Below are 15,912 nucleotides of genomic sequence, written 5' to 3' on the forward strand. Positions count from 1 at the left end.
GTGGGCATTTACCGTTGTGGCCGTATTTCACCAGTGTGTACATTTACCGTTATGCCCGTATTTTACCAGTGTTTACATTTACCATTGTGGCCGCATTTCGCCGGTGTGCATTTACCATTGTGACCGAATTTCACCAGTGTGGACATTTACCATTGTGAAGACGGTATCCAATGGTTTGGTAAAAGTCGTGAGTGCATCGCATATCAAACATCGCATATCGCATATCAAACGTTTATGAGAAACATTACCAACAGAGTACATGTACAAGACGAATACATCTGAGTCATTTGGCATATATTGCAAAAACATTTTCTGAATGAATGGGAAATTTAAAATCAATGTATGCATTGACGTGTTCATTTATTAGAGGTACCATCGTTCACCATGCAAAGCGTGTCTGCGGGACATGAATCAGTTCTTATAATCAATATGATTTTTAAAAGAGAAACAGCATGAATTTAATACGATCTGTAAGTTCATCAACACCTCCACAACACATTGACATCTGGTCAGTTCTGGTAAGGTCACATGGTTATCTTTCGTTTTATAAAACAAGTCCGTGATGAAAGATTTCTAGAAAGCCTGTGACACCCAAACAAAACAGGTAATAAGACCAGAAAGAAAAAAAACGCAAAAACGCTAAGCCTAAGCACCATATTCCTGAATGGAGCGACTCTTGAGAGCGAAGACATAACGTCCGTGGGAAAGAACCCATTCTGGTGGACGATTTTAGCGTAATATATAGCAGAGTCCCTGGGTGTCCTTCTCCGATCGGGGTCTGTGAAGTCCACGTGGAAAAGCCCGAACTTCTGGCTGTAGCCACTGGTCCATTCAAAATTGTCCATGAGGGCCCAGGCCGTGAAGCCCTTGACGTTACAACCGTCTTCGTGTATGGCTGAAGTGAACACAGAGAAGATAACAGTGAAGGCTATGCGCAATATCCTTAGAAACTCTGATGGGATAATTGTCCTAATACCTGATCTTTGCCGAAAACTGGAGAACGTTGGTGAGATTTGTAATTTAAAAGGAGTGAGTGCTTGGGGTTTAACGTCGTACTCAACAATTTTTCAGTCATATGACGACGAAGGAATCATTAGGGTGCATGTACGTGTAATGTGCCTCCTTGTTGCAGGACGGATTTCCACCGCTCTTTTATTTAGTGCTGCTTCACTGAGACGACTTACCGAAGGCAAGTAAGCCGCCCCGCCCGAGCCATTATACTGATACGGGTCAACCAGTCGTTGCACTATCCTCTTCATGCTGAACGCCAAGCGAGGAAGTTACAACTTCCTCTTTTAAAGTCTTAGATGTGACTCGATCAAGGACTGATCCTGGATCTACCGGTCCCGCAGCAATTTAAAAGGAAAGACAAGAAATAATATAGCCTGTGTTATTTAAGACAAGGAGTGAAAACAAACCCAAATGTTCAGACATTTTTTCCCGCTAACTGATAAATCAAATAAAAAGGAATTCTTAGGAGGCCATCCCCTAGGATGCGCCAAGTTAGAACAACCGGAAACACGATGTCGCGTCACTCGTACTAGCGCACATATTGTTAAAAGGCAAAACAAAAACAGGTGTTCAGACCACATAAGCGGAAACAGCTGTGTTGACACATGTACTTGAGTCTCTCACCAATGCGGTCGCTGTGAGTTCAAGTCAAGCTCATGCTGGCTTCCTCTCCAGCCGTACGTGGAATGGTGTAGCAGCAACCTGCGGATGGTCGTGGGTTCCCCCCGGGCTCTGCCCGGTTTCCACCCACCATAATGCTGGCCGCCGTCGTATAAGTGAAATATTCTTGAGTACAGCGTAAAACACCAATCAAATAAATAAATAAAATCATACATATACTTATATCAGTTTCGACTCTCAGTGCTGCAAGTATTTTATTATATCAATTTAAATTCATCGTTTAGTTTGTGGATAAACGAATCTATTTAGCTTTTGCAAGAGAATAGGAGTGGAAGTAATTTTTGGCTAAGTTGATACCTAGAACCAGTATACATGTAGAGTGTGTATAACGTACTCATACACACGATTGCTGTTGAGCTCGGTGAAGAGAAACGTTAAACACCATCATACATCTGGCGTTTCACCAGCTCTTCAATCTTTATATTCACTGCTGGGTGGCTCATGCTCGCTTTGGATAATCCTGTGAACTATACCCGGGGGAAAAATCTCTGCACAGCTGATCACTAATCATCTGCTCTGAGGGTCCGTCAGCAACCCACTAGGAGACTTGTCTAAGCAACAAATACCTGGACACAGTTCTGTCACGTTTCAGGTGTTAAACTTTATGTATTTTTTCTCTTGCAGGGCACTCATTACATCTCACCAGGCGGCATATAATGATACCTTGAGTAATACCTCATTTTGGTAGAAAGCGAATAACTGACGTGAGACATGTCAACCTGACGTCCTCACCTTTACAATTATAGGCAGCCCAAAACATCCGCCATTGGTTATATTTATGGAGTAAACAGAGAAAAAACGAGAAAACCTGTTGACTATGTACAACGAAATACTACATTTCGCGTTTTATTACCGGTTACTTTGTTTACCGGCTACTTTACAGAAACATGTATAAAGGGTTTGCTGTGTGCAACCACAAGGGACCAGAACAAGAGCGGCAAACCGTTCGGATGGACGGCACAAGAGACAATTATCTGATTTTGCCTACTTTGAACTGCGATGTCTCGGCTGTGTAAAATCACAAAAATAAAAATTTACGTTTTTCAAACTGCCCATTGTATTACGGTGATATATAAGCTTCACCTTCCTCCGGGCTGGACTATAGAGGTAGAACACGATTATTTGTACGTAAGTCTGGCCATTATGTACTATCATAATACCTGCTATCTGCACGGAAATCAAAAACAATCATTTTTCATTTCTGATCGAGTTTCATAAAAATAGTTAAAATATTATTTGTGAATAAAACTTTGATCTGATTACAATCAGAATATAATCGTTCCAATTGAACACCCTTTTATGCAAATCTCAGAAAACCCGTTGCCATGGTTACCTTGTAAAACGTTGTTGATGTACATCCGGAAGTAGTCCACTCTGTCTCTATCCGCCAGTCGTCCGAAATCCGACACTCCACTCTCAGTGATGTAAACAGGCACGTCTCCATAACGCGCCTTGATCCATCTCAGTAACTTCCGCATCCCCCAAGGAACTACTTTAAGCCAATCAAGAGTCGAGCTGAAAGACAACAAAAGTACACATCATCTAAAAGACGATCTTCTACTGATTCCAAATATGGGTTTCATGAATTTTTTTTACACTTTTGACAGTGAATAAAATGCAAATAATAACTGAGCTTTGGCTGTGGACGTTTTGGAGTATATTTGACCAGCTGACGTTACCAGTTTTCTTTAACCATCAAGCTTACTCTGATTGCTATAGTTCCACGATCAACATCAATAAACATGTAAGCCCCAAATACTACAGACATGTATAAATCTGTATGTAATGTGGACAACTAGCAGTTAGATTAAGCAGCAAAAAAAAATACATATATATATATATATATATATATATATATATATATATATATATATATATATATATATATATATATATATATATATATCCGTCTGGTAAATGATGTGTAGGCCTTCATTAAAACAATTTAACGCATTGTTTTGCAATTTTGCAGAGGATGAGGAACATCAAGCCATTAAACTGTAAAATGTGAAAGTACATGTATTCATGGCAAATATTAGTGCTAAATTTAAAACTACTGTAGTTAGTCAGTATGCTGACTTTTTCCAGTTGGGGTCATGGATGTTCTGAACATCCTGGTCGTGCCCGTAGTCTGGCGAATGTGGCTTGTTCTCGTGATGGGACACGATCTGTGACGTGTAATGATTCAGTCCGAAAAAGTCAGCAGCACCTGGAATAGTAAGAGGGGATTGGTTGATTAAACCAGTACGGGAAAATGCAAGGAAAGTTGATAGCCTGGCCAATCAGAAACTAAAGTTTGAGAACATTTGAGACATTTTTGGCACTTTTTTGTACCCTTATGAGTAGATTTGAACTGAAGTCTTGAAAATCGGAGGCTATGGTCATGTGGCTGAGATGGGCATGGATGCCGTAGTAAGGCAGCATGGTAACGAAGCACCGAGATAGCGAAGCAGCGAAGCAGCGAAGCGAGTCAGCCTCGCTTCGATACTTCGCTGCCTCGCTATCTTGTTACCTCGCTTTCTCGGCATTCAAGGTCAGGAACTTAGTGAATCTCCTACTGCGTATGATTGTTGGGATCTGACCAAAGCCTGTCATTGTTTTGATTCGGCTTTATAGAAGGTTTTATATTCATGCACACATGTAGAAAAGTAAACACAAGGAGCTAAACCGCTATAATACTGTCAAAACTGACAAAAGTGTCATCAAATCCATTATATCCACAATAATGCTGGATGTCGTAAATAGATAAATTATTAAATAAATACCACCAGTACTGAAATATGGCCTAGTAAAGATTAATAAGAGGGACAATGATGGAAGGAAAAGCGATCACCATATATATATACCATAATAAAAACCTCCCCTCCTTTTGCACCTCAATTCCCATAGCCCACCTACCTAGCTGGGACTATTATATAACAGTTCCACGTCCTGGCAATCAGAGTGTTGATGTCCCCCAGCATCACATCATGCCAGGTGTGTCAAGAACCCAACTTACACATGGTGTATGCCTCACCCTGACACTAGGACGATTAATAACTGCTCCCCACCTCGCTACCTCACTGCCTCGCTTCGCAACCTCGCTGCCTTGTATCACTACCTCGCTATCTCACATCGCTACCTCGCTGCCTCGCATCGTTACCTTGCTACACCGCTACATCGTTACCTCGTTACCTGGCTTTGCTACCTCCTTAAATTGCTTCGCTACCCCCTTACCTCGCTGTCTCGTCCTGTATTAGAAAGGTCGAGGTAGCGAGGTAGCGAGATGTCCTCGGTCGTCTTCCATAATTGGGGCATACGTCTTGACCGTTTTAGTTTGTTCCATCATATTCATCTAAATAAAGTGATTTTTCCCTTTTTGTATTTCGTTCCGGAATACTCCACTGAGAGATAGATGCATACTGGGTTTTTATTTTGAACTGCTGATATAGAGTACAAGTTCCATGCTAACTGTTTTCTCCAAGCGCTAATAAAGTGTATTAAGGGTTTCACCCCACACCTTGTACCAATTCATTGTATGACTATGGGAGGGCAAGCGTGTAGAAAGTGCCATGTTTCGCAGTCTTTGCTGCCGTAGAGCGCGGTTGTCCGTTCCACGTCCAAATTGTTGCAAAGTTAGCCAACATGGCCGCCCGCAAAGTTAACAGCGAACTTCGCGTATTCTTACATATATATGGTTTAAGGCAAACGCTAAAAACAGTCATTGCCGATGGTGGTTTTCAAACATTGAATCCACTTTGTCTAGAGCTCTGTTTGCCTTGACTTCACTTTAAAAAGATGGGCATTAAAAATATGCCAGGTTACCTCGATTTTGCATTTTATCTTCTTCGGTAAAACTCGGAAGCCGAGAATACTCTAATCCTTGCGCGTGACTTTTCTTGCCAATGTATTCTTTCATGACATCCGGGTAATCTCCCGAAGCCCCGTATATCGGGTCGGCGAACCAGCCCAGCTTGAAGAGTATGGCCCTCTCCGCAGCTTCACGGTCCACGTGACTGTCTGATGCCGGTTCCTTCCAATCGCTGTCCACGCTTATTCCTACCATACCTGCAGAAAATAGACTCATTGATTGATTGGTATGACTGGTGGTGAACGCCGTGCTCAAGAAGGCGAGGTTCATGGGTAAGGAAAGCGGAGTGCCTTGTTTACCGCTTTCTGTCTTCTCTATTTTCTCAACTTCTCGTCTGGGTTACTACTGCTTAAATTATTTGATTGGTATTTGACGTCGTACTCAAGAATATTTCACTTATACGACGCGGGCCAACATTATTGTTGGAGGAAATCAGGCAGATCCCGGGGAAAGCCGTCACCATCCGCAGATTGCTGCCAGACCTTCCCACGTACAGCCGGACAGTTAACCAAAATGACGTGGACTCAAGCAGGTGACACTATGGAAGATATTGGACGTAGTGCAATCGGGAACGAGGTCGCTTTTATTGATGATGGTGTCATTGACGCAGCTTGTGTCCCTGCCGTTGTTAAGATGAATGCTACACCGGAAATGTACAGATCACGGCGCGCAGAAGGGAATGCTGGGAACCAGTATACTGCGGATGAAGCCTCTAATGCTACAAACACAGAGGCTACGAAAGTTAACGATGGTGTGCCTTCAAATCCCCAGGATATGCCAATGTAAACTATTTTAGGTAAAAGCAAACAGGCATAACCAAACATTAACAAACCTGTTTGATTTATTTGATTGGTGTTTTACGCCGTACTCAAGAATATTTCACTTATACAACGGCGGCCAGCATTATGGTTGGTGGAAACCGGGTGGGGCCCAGGGGAAACCCACGACCATCCGCAGTTTGGTGGGAGACCTTCCCACTTACGGCCGGAGAGGAAGTCAGCATGAGCTGGACTTGAACTCACAGCGACCGCATCGGTGAGAGACTCCTGGGTCATTACGCTGCGCCAGCGCGCTAATCAACTGAGCCACGGAGGCCCCCATAAACCTGTTTGAAGATAACAGTAAATTTTAGCATTCAACTATTGAAGGATTTGACTCAGGGAACATAAACGACTCACACCTTTTTGTATTCTTTGTAATAGGCTCTCTGAACTTTCAAACTTTCGAAATTTCAATTTAATTTTGTAGTATCTATTCAAATGCTCCCGCCCTCTGTATAGTAATTTAAATTAACGTACCGAGCCCGTGTCAGCGCTGCGGCAACAGGAGAAAGGTCGGCGACAAACACTACGTTATATATTGCTGTACATTTTCTACCAGGCCAGACGGGCATGTTGTCTTCATCATAAGGCGTGTGTGACAGAAACGATAGGCGTGTATGACGACGAAGATTTGCAGAAACCGGGGACCAATAGTCAGTCTGGTTTATACCTGTGTGTCATGTAGTGATATATTTATTTGCTTGGTGCTTTACACGGTACTCAAGAATATTTCACTGATACGACATTATGGTGGGAGGAAACCGGACAGTTCCCAAGGGAAACCCACGACCATCCGTGGGTTGTTGATAGACCTCCCCACGTGCGACCCTCATGTTGTGATTGAAGTTTGGTTGTGACAAAGATGTCTTATAGATGGGGTAGACTACGCAATGTGCGCCAACGACCCTCATGTTGTGATTGAAGTTTGGTTGTGACAAAGGTGTCTTATAGATGGGGTAGACTACGCAATGTGCGCCAACGACCTTCAAGTGGTGATTGAAGTTTGGTTGTGACAAAGATGTCTTATAGATGGGGTAGACTACGCAATGTGCGTCAACGACCCTCACGTTGTGATTGAAGTTTGGTTGTGACAAAGGTGTCTTATAGATGGGGTAGACTACGCAATGTGCGCCAACGACCCTCACGTTGTGATTGAAGTTTGGTTGTGACAAAGATGTCTTATAGATGGGGTAGACTACGCAATGTGCGCCAACGACCCTCACGTTGTGATTGAAGTTTGGTTGTGACAAAGGTGTCTTATAGATGGGGTAGACTACGCAATGTGCGCCAACGACCTTCAAGTGGTAATTGAAGTTTGGTTGTGACAAAGATGTCTTGTAGATGGGGTAGACTACGCAATGTGCGTCAACGACCCTCACGTTGTGATTGAAGTTTGGTTGTGACAAAGATGTCTTATAGATGGGGTAGACTACGCAATGTGCGTCAACGACCCTCACGTTGTGATTGAAGTTTGGTAGAGAAAAATATAAATGGATCACATGACCAGGATTAGAAAACATAAAATGGTGGCTTATGAACACATTTTGTGACGCCCCATTTATCGATCTCTAACCATTCCCGTCACGTGACATATCTAGTCTCTCTCTGCACATACACCGTGCCCATTCATTTCACACCTGGAAATATTATCAGACGCTCCATTGACACACGATGCACACAAATCGTCCTCGCTTACCTGTAAGGTATATTGTCACAAACAAAATGCAATCACCAGGTAGGCAAAAGGTGTGATTCACCGACTACTGCTGTAGGTTAATTGCGTTTCTTCGTCCTCAGCACGACCCACTCTAAAGACCATCGCACCAGACGATGGCGTGACCTGTTCTGCCAAACTCTGTGGAATTTTACAGCCGTGTGTACTGACTAGTTGTCTCCCCCTGCTTAGTGTTCACCCAGCCACGACCGCTCCACGCTTGAGATTTCCGGAAAGGTCACAGGAAGCAATGTCTTGGCAACTTTGAATTACCGGTAACAAGAGGTTTATTAACTCAACCTAATATGGCTTTATTAAACAATCCCAGCTTTTAGTTCTTTTGGCCTTGATGCTTGGTGAGTGGATTCAGTGAGAGCTCACAAGAGGCACAGAGATACATTCTGGTTACTTTTGGAACTGAAATGGCATTCAAATTTCAAAATTTTAGATTTCCTCTCAAAACATTAAGCATTTTTATTACCATAATCTGCATATTTTACTAATTGAATCAAATTTACAAAATAACACAAATTCAATATTTCTGTTTTCTTTTCGACAATCACAAATAGCTATTAGTGAGTCGTTTATGGACTGATTTAGCTTTGTTAATTACACCCTCTGTTTGTGTTAATCTGAAAAAAGACTGAATTCCTCGTTGCATTTTATATCCGTTAGAATGATCACCGATTAAGATAAATACTAAAAACTGTTTGATTGGTTATAAACATTAGCATCAACTGAATTCCGTCCGATGTATTTCGATTCTTATACAGTCTAAGGTAGTTGACATATATAGGAATACTTGACAATTGTCGGATACATATTCCTAAATGTCGGCGTGATTTGTACTTAACACATTTTGAGCACGCCTTTGGATGAGTTTGAAGCCGATACATTTTGACACACATCGGTGTGATTTTGCAGCCAATACATTTTGACACGCATAGGCGTGATTTTGTACGGATACATTTTGACACATGTTGGCGTGAGTTTGTAGCAAAAACAATTTTACACTAATCCCTGTGATTTTGCAGCCAATACATTTTGACACGCATAGGCGTGATTTTGTACGGATACATTTTGACACGCATAGACGTGATTTTGTACGGATACATTTTGACACGCATAGGCGTGATTTTGCAAATTTTGCGTTTTGACAGGCGTTGGCTGTATTGTCATTCACAAATGATAACTTCATGACGCTATAGGTGTACTGACTTGATGTTTGTTTATTTGTGTAATGTATTTGGTGTAATAAATTGACTGAAAATATGATGTACGTCTGTACGGCTTGATTGTATGAATGCAAAAAGGATGTTATTAATGTTGACCTTGGCATCATTAACACTATAATATGTGGTGTTGAAAAGAGACAAGTAGCAGAAAGCCTTTCACTACAGCTCTCTTCTGACCTTCTTTATACAAACCTTAATTGTAAGTGGGATGTGTGGTGTTTTCGGAATGGCGTTCTGTAGTGAGGCAGCGCCATACATATGCTGGCGTTGGAGTCAGATTTGAATGTATTAATTCTCAATGGGATACTACTTCACAAGCAAACAAACTTACTTACACCATCTATAAGATAAGCACAAATTGTCAATGGTTGGTATATATCCCACCAAATCCGATTTCGTCTTGCCCTCAGGCTCTTCGTGAAGCGAATGATCAAAACAACGTACAGGCGGACTGAGAGAGTTATACATGGATTCGTGTGCCTCCCGAAAATTGTAAACCATGATATGTAAAACAAAACTTTAAGAAAAGAAAAATGATTTCACCTCTCTGGCCAGGTTTGAACTCTCGCTGATAGGTGTAATATGCCCTGACGTGAGCCTTGATGATGGTGTGCGTTGCCTTGTACGGGCCTGTCCCCGGCTCTTCTAACCCGGGGGCGAAGATTCCAATCCCGTACCCCAGCCACGACACTGACGACGGCTCGTTAAAAGTCACCCAGTAACGCACCTGGCGAAACACAGGGTAACAAGCGATTAAGACAAGTGTTTCATAGCATCGCATGACACGGTCAGATTATATAGTACATAAACTACACCAAAGAGGCTCTCAGTGACTCATGTCAGCTTCGTCACTTACACTCGCATGCCATCAGACCCAAAACCCACGACCAGCAACCATAAACAGAACCCACTGCCAGCAATCATGTGCAGAACCCACGGCCAGCAATCATGTACAGAACCAACAGCCAGTAATCATGTACAGAACCCACTGCCAGCAATCATATACAGAACCCACGGCCAGCAATCATGTACAGAACCCACGCCCAGCACTCATGTACAGAACCCACGCCCAGCAATCATATACAGAACCCACGGCCAGCAATCATGTACAGAACCCACGCCCAGCACTCATGTACAGAACCCACGCCCAGCACTCATGTACAGAACCCACGCCCAGCACTCATGTACAGAACCCACGCCCAGCACTCATGTACAGAGCCCACAAACAGACATTATGTACAGAACCCACCTACAGCAATCATGTACAGAACCCACCTACAACAATCATGTACAGAACCCTTGGCCAGCAATCGTTCACAGAGCCCACACTGCCAGCAATCGTGTACAGAACCATAATAACTTGACAAACTTGCTTATGAATAACAACTTCTAACTTCAATCTGGACGACGTTTCGGTGAACATCCTAGCGCCTTCTTCAAGTGAGTTGTGTCCATAAGCAAGTCTGTCAACTTATTATTCAACTTATTCATTTTCTAAATGCCACTGGAAGATGTCGTGTACGGAGCCTATTAAACACCAATCATGTACAGAACCCACGACCAGCAATATCGTGTACAGAGCCCACGGCCAGCAATCGTGTACAGAGCCCGCGGCCAGCAATCACTTACAAAGGCCACGGCCAGCAATCGAGTACAGAGTCCACGGACAGCAATCGTGTACAGAGCCCACGGGCAGCAATTGTGTACAGAGCCCACGGCCAGCAATTGTGTACAGAACCCACGGCCAGCAATTTTGTATAGAAACCACGGCCAACAATCGTGTACAGAGCCCACGGCCAGCAATCGTGTACAGAGCCCACGGCCAGCAATTGTGTACAGAACCCATGGCCAGCAATTGTGTACAGATACCACGGCCAGCAATTGTGTGCAGAACCCACGGCCAGCACTAGTGTACAGAACCCAAGGCCGGCAATCGTGTACAGAGCCCACGGCTAGCAATCGTGTATAGAACCGACGGCTAGCAATCATATAGAGAACCCACGGCCAGCAATCGTGTACAGAACCCACGGCCAGTAATTATGTACAGAACCCACGGCTATCAATCGTGTACAGAACTCACGGCCAGCAATTTAAGATTTTACTGTTGTTTAACACCGTCTTCAAAGATTTTTCACTTGTCCAGTGAATCTCGTGGCAATGTGACGGCGTAAAACTCCAATCATAGTGTGTTATATATGGTGTGAAAAAGTTTTGACGTTCGATCTACTGCGATGACTGGCTACGATTATCATCACGTTGGCCAATGGAATCGTGAGTTCGAATCCAGGTCTCGCTGTTTCGACTGCGGCCAGATATATAGCGAAGTTCGTTGGCTTACCTTGGTTTTCTCCACGCATAAATCTGACCGACGTCACAAAAGTAAAAGGATCTTCAGCACGGCGTAAAACACCAGTCAACCAATCAATCAAGAAATCTGAGCCACCAACTCACCCGATCTCCAAATCTGTGAAAACAAAGTCTGGCGTAATCATTAAAATACTCGACGAGACTCTCGTTATACCATCCGCCAATATTCTGCAGCGCTTGAGGGAGGTCCCAGTGGTACAGTGTTACCATTGGCTGGATACCATGTGACAGCAAGGCGTTGATCAAGGCGTTGTAATAGGCGATTCCCATTTCGTTAATGTGGTAAAGTGTTCCATCCGGCAACAACCGAGGCCAGGAGATCGAGAATCGGTAGAACTGAACCTGTGAAAACAACAGATTTATTCATTTGATTTTTTGACTGTTGTTTCATGCTGTACTCAAGAATATTTCCCTTGTACAACAGCATTATGGTGGGAAGAAGCCATTCGCAGGTTGCTGGCAGACTTCCCCACGTACGACTGGAGGAGAAGCCATCATCATCTTGACAGCCTTGGCGAGAGGCAACTATTTTACTGTGCCGCGAAAGCACGCTAACCATGAAGGCCCCCATTTACAGCAAGTAGTGTGATTAATATGAAAGTTCAATTATTCCTTACGTGAATTTGTCCTTTCATTTGAGGAAGTTCACTGGGAAAATGGTTCCTTGCGACTATTTTATATCAATTAGGTACAGGTATGACAAGAACATTTTACAAGATCACCGATAAATCCACAAATGAATACAGATGAACTGTGTGTGATTTTATGTTAGATCATTTTGAATACATACACATTGTCATTTGCCATTGATATGAGTCCTTTAAAGAAATCATCTAGATCGCAATACATATATGTGTGTGACACGACCGAACATAATAGGCTACCGAGTGGATAAGGGTGTGTGACACGACGGCATATAATAGGCCACAGAGGGGATAAGGATGTGTGACACGACGGCACATAATAGGCCACAGAGGGGATAAGGGTGTGTGACACGAAGGCACATAATAGGCCACAGAGGGGATAAGGGTGTGTGACACGACGGCACATAATAGGCTACAGAGGGGATAAGGGTGTGTGACACGACGGCATATAATAGGCTACAGAGGGGATAAGGCTTGTGACACGACTGCACATAATAGGCCACAGAGGGGATAAGGCTTGTGACACGACTGCATATAATAGGCCACAGAGGGGATAAGGGTGTGTGACACAAGGGCACATAACAGGCTACAGAGGTGTGTGGCACGACGACACATAATAGGTTATAGAGGTGTGTGACGCGACGGCAAATAATAGACCACAGAGGGGATAAGGGTGTGTGACGCGACGGCAAATAATAGGCTACAGAGGGGATAAGGGTGGGTGACACGACCGAACATAATAGGCTACAGAGGGGATAAGGGTGTATGACACGACGGCACATAATAGGCTACAGAGGGTATAACGCTGTGTGGCACGACGGCACATAATAGGCTACAGAGGGGATAAGGGTGTGTGACACGACGGCATATAATAGGTTACAGAGGTGTGTGACGCGACGGCAAATAATAGGCTACAGAGGGGATAAGGGTGTGTGACACGACGGCATATAATAGGCTACAGAGGGTATAACGACGGCACATAATAGGTTATAGAGGTGTGTGACGCGACGGCAACTAATAGTCTACAAAAGGGATAAGGCGATCACAGACAAGAGCTGACATTTAGTGTTATAGACTATTTAAAGGCTCATGATATATGGAGCACCGTAGGTTAACAATAATGAAAACAATAATAAAACAATTATAAAAGAGATACTGCACTGCATGTCGGAGAGGCGTAGATGTTAGTATTTCATGTATCTTACCCCAAGTCTTGCAATCATTTCGACGTCATCGTGGATTTTATGGTAGCTGTCACAAGCGAAGTCACCGTTGTCACCATTCAACGTCCGGCCCGGGGTGTGGGTGAAAGTGTCCCAGATACTCGGACCTTTTCCTGATGGACGGGAGTAGGAGGGGCGTTAATCGGTGATTGAACATATCCACTAAATGACTGACTGGTGCAATAATGCCATGCCTGTATGTAATTATTTATTTCTTGGTTTATTTGATTGGTGTTTGCCGTCCTCATGAATATACACGAACATATACGACGACGACCAGCATTATGGTGGGAGGAAACCAGACAAAGCCCGGGGGAAACCCATGGAAATCCGCAGGTTGCCGAGAGACCTTTCCAAGAAATTACCTCCCCACATTATTTTCTTGCAAGGCGTAAAGATGAATTAACTGCTTTTTGACTAATTGCCTTACGGACTAACATTATACAGAGATTATCAAAACACCCATGCAGGCAGTTTGTGTTCTTTCCAGGAGATGTTAACTCGGCGACATTCTCTTCTGTCTCCTTCATGGGCGTATGGCATGATGAGTAGCCGACAGAAACCAACATTGCCGTATTAACATTTTAAAGGTAGGCTTTTGTATCCAACACATGGATGAAATTTCCATTTGAAACTGATATCTGTCTGTAAGCTTACCATCTTCATTCCACGCTCCCTCAATTTGATAGGCCGATGTGGCCACGCCCCACATGAAATCTGGCGGGAAAGCTCCATAGATAAAACGCTCCTCGCGCTGACTGTCAATCCCATTGGTTAACACTGATAGAAATGCTCCAATCAATACCGTCGTTCTCGAAACCGCCATGATGGTACTCAGGAACTGAGGATATTATGGTATAAAAACAGAATGCAAATCTTATGACTACTGAATAGAAACCATTATATAGGCCTACATTCCATATACATCGGTTAATTTAAAAACAGACAATTACACACGTTTCTACGCCATGTTAAATATCTTGAGAATGTCCCTAAAATATATTTCTCCAGGAGGTGTTTCAGGTATCTGGAGAAGGGTGGTCATTTGTAAGGTACCTGGAGAAGGACAGTGGTTTGTCAGGTACCTGGAGAAGGGCCGTGGTTTGTCAGGTACCTGGAGAAGGGCTGTGGTTTGATCCGGGGATTCTGACTGCCTTGACTTGTAAACCTCACGATCATCATATAAGTTCAAAAATTTTGAATGTGTCAGTGGGGTTACGTGGTTAGTTATCACATATTCTGTGTAGTTAGTTATCACATATTCTATATGGTTAATTATCGCATAGTACATGTGGTTAGTTATCACATATTAAGCGTTTAAGTTTAAGTTGTGATGTTTTTACATAAGAAAACGCCTAATGCAATATAGTACAGTGATAGAATACAACATCCATATAACTGTAACCAACCACACGTGAGAAACCACACGTCTCGCGTGATTACATACGACCGTTGTGAGATGGTTGTAAGTTTACTTGAGCAAATAATTATATTATAACCCATGTAGATATTGATTGCAGTAGATATTGAGTGCAGTAGATATTGATTGCAGTAGATATTGAGTGCAGTAGATATTGATTGCAGTAGATATTGAGTGCAGTAGATATTGATTGCAGTGCAGTTTTGGAAAAATATAGAATAATATGTATAAACAGTCCACTTTTGCCTCGCGATAGAAAACAAATTGGTCTATGAAAAAGACAGACAAAATAGCCAGAAAAAAATCAGCATTAAGGGTAAGTAATTGGATAAAAACATAAATTAACATGTTGTAATGTCTCCAAGACATCTCTCTATTATATATGGTGTGTAATAAATAAACAAATAAATAAACATACCTGGTTTACATAGCTGTTCACGTATATATCACAGTAAGTAAACAAAGAAAGAAAATAAAGAAATATGTATGTAACATCGTTTAAGACCTGTATGTATAAGTCATATATAGTTGTACTATTAGGCTACTACGATTGATATGCGCTGTACTACACCTTGTTGTAATCCAGCAGATTGATATGCGCTGTACTACACCTTGTTGTAATCAGACAGATTGATATGCGCTGTACTACACCTTGTTGTACTCAGACAGATTGATATGCGCTGTACTACACCTTGTTGTAATCCGGCAGATTGATATGCGCTGTACTACACCTTGTTGTAATCCAGCAGATTGATATGCGCTGTACTACACCTTGTTGTAATCAGACAGATTGATATGCGCTGTACTACACCTTGTTGTACTCAGACAGATTGATATGCGCTGTACTACACCTTGTTGTAATCCGGCAGATTGATATGCGCTGTACTACACCTTGTTGTAATCCGGCAGATTGATATGCGCTGTACTACACCTTGTTGTAATCAGA

The 15,912-nt window shown here is 42.8% G+C and overlaps 1 protein-coding gene across 1 annotated transcript in view; it reads right to left on the reverse strand.

Annotated features, from left to right (window-relative positions):
- Nucleotides 1–14,372, reverse strand: part of LOC135476355 (cytosolic beta-glucosidase-like) — a 15,754-nt gene extending 1,382 nt beyond the window's left edge. Inside the window, exons 1-8 of the mRNA XM_064756354.1 lie at nucleotides 14,204–14,372; nucleotides 13,529–13,659; nucleotides 11,764–12,021; nucleotides 9,856–10,039; nucleotides 5,497–5,739; nucleotides 3,772–3,901; nucleotides 3,026–3,207; nucleotides 712–895 (exon numbers count right to left, since the gene is read on the reverse strand). Of these exons, the coding sequence (XP_064612424.1) occupies nucleotides 712–895; nucleotides 3,026–3,207; nucleotides 3,772–3,901; nucleotides 5,497–5,739; nucleotides 9,856–10,039; nucleotides 11,764–12,021; nucleotides 13,529–13,659; nucleotides 14,204–14,372 (1,481 nt within the window). The remainder of the gene's footprint in view (nucleotides 1–711; nucleotides 896–3,025; nucleotides 3,208–3,771; nucleotides 3,902–5,496; nucleotides 5,740–9,855; nucleotides 10,040–11,763; nucleotides 12,022–13,528; nucleotides 13,660–14,203) is intronic.
- Nucleotides 14,373–15,912: the final 1,540 nt, after the last annotated feature.

This window comes from Liolophura sinensis, chromosome 10 (assembly GCF_032854445.1).
Source record: "Liolophura sinensis isolate JHLJ2023 chromosome 10, CUHK_Ljap_v2, whole genome shotgun sequence".
Classification (NCBI taxonomy): domain Eukaryota; kingdom Metazoa; phylum Mollusca; class Polyplacophora; order Chitonida; family Chitonidae; genus Liolophura; species Liolophura sinensis.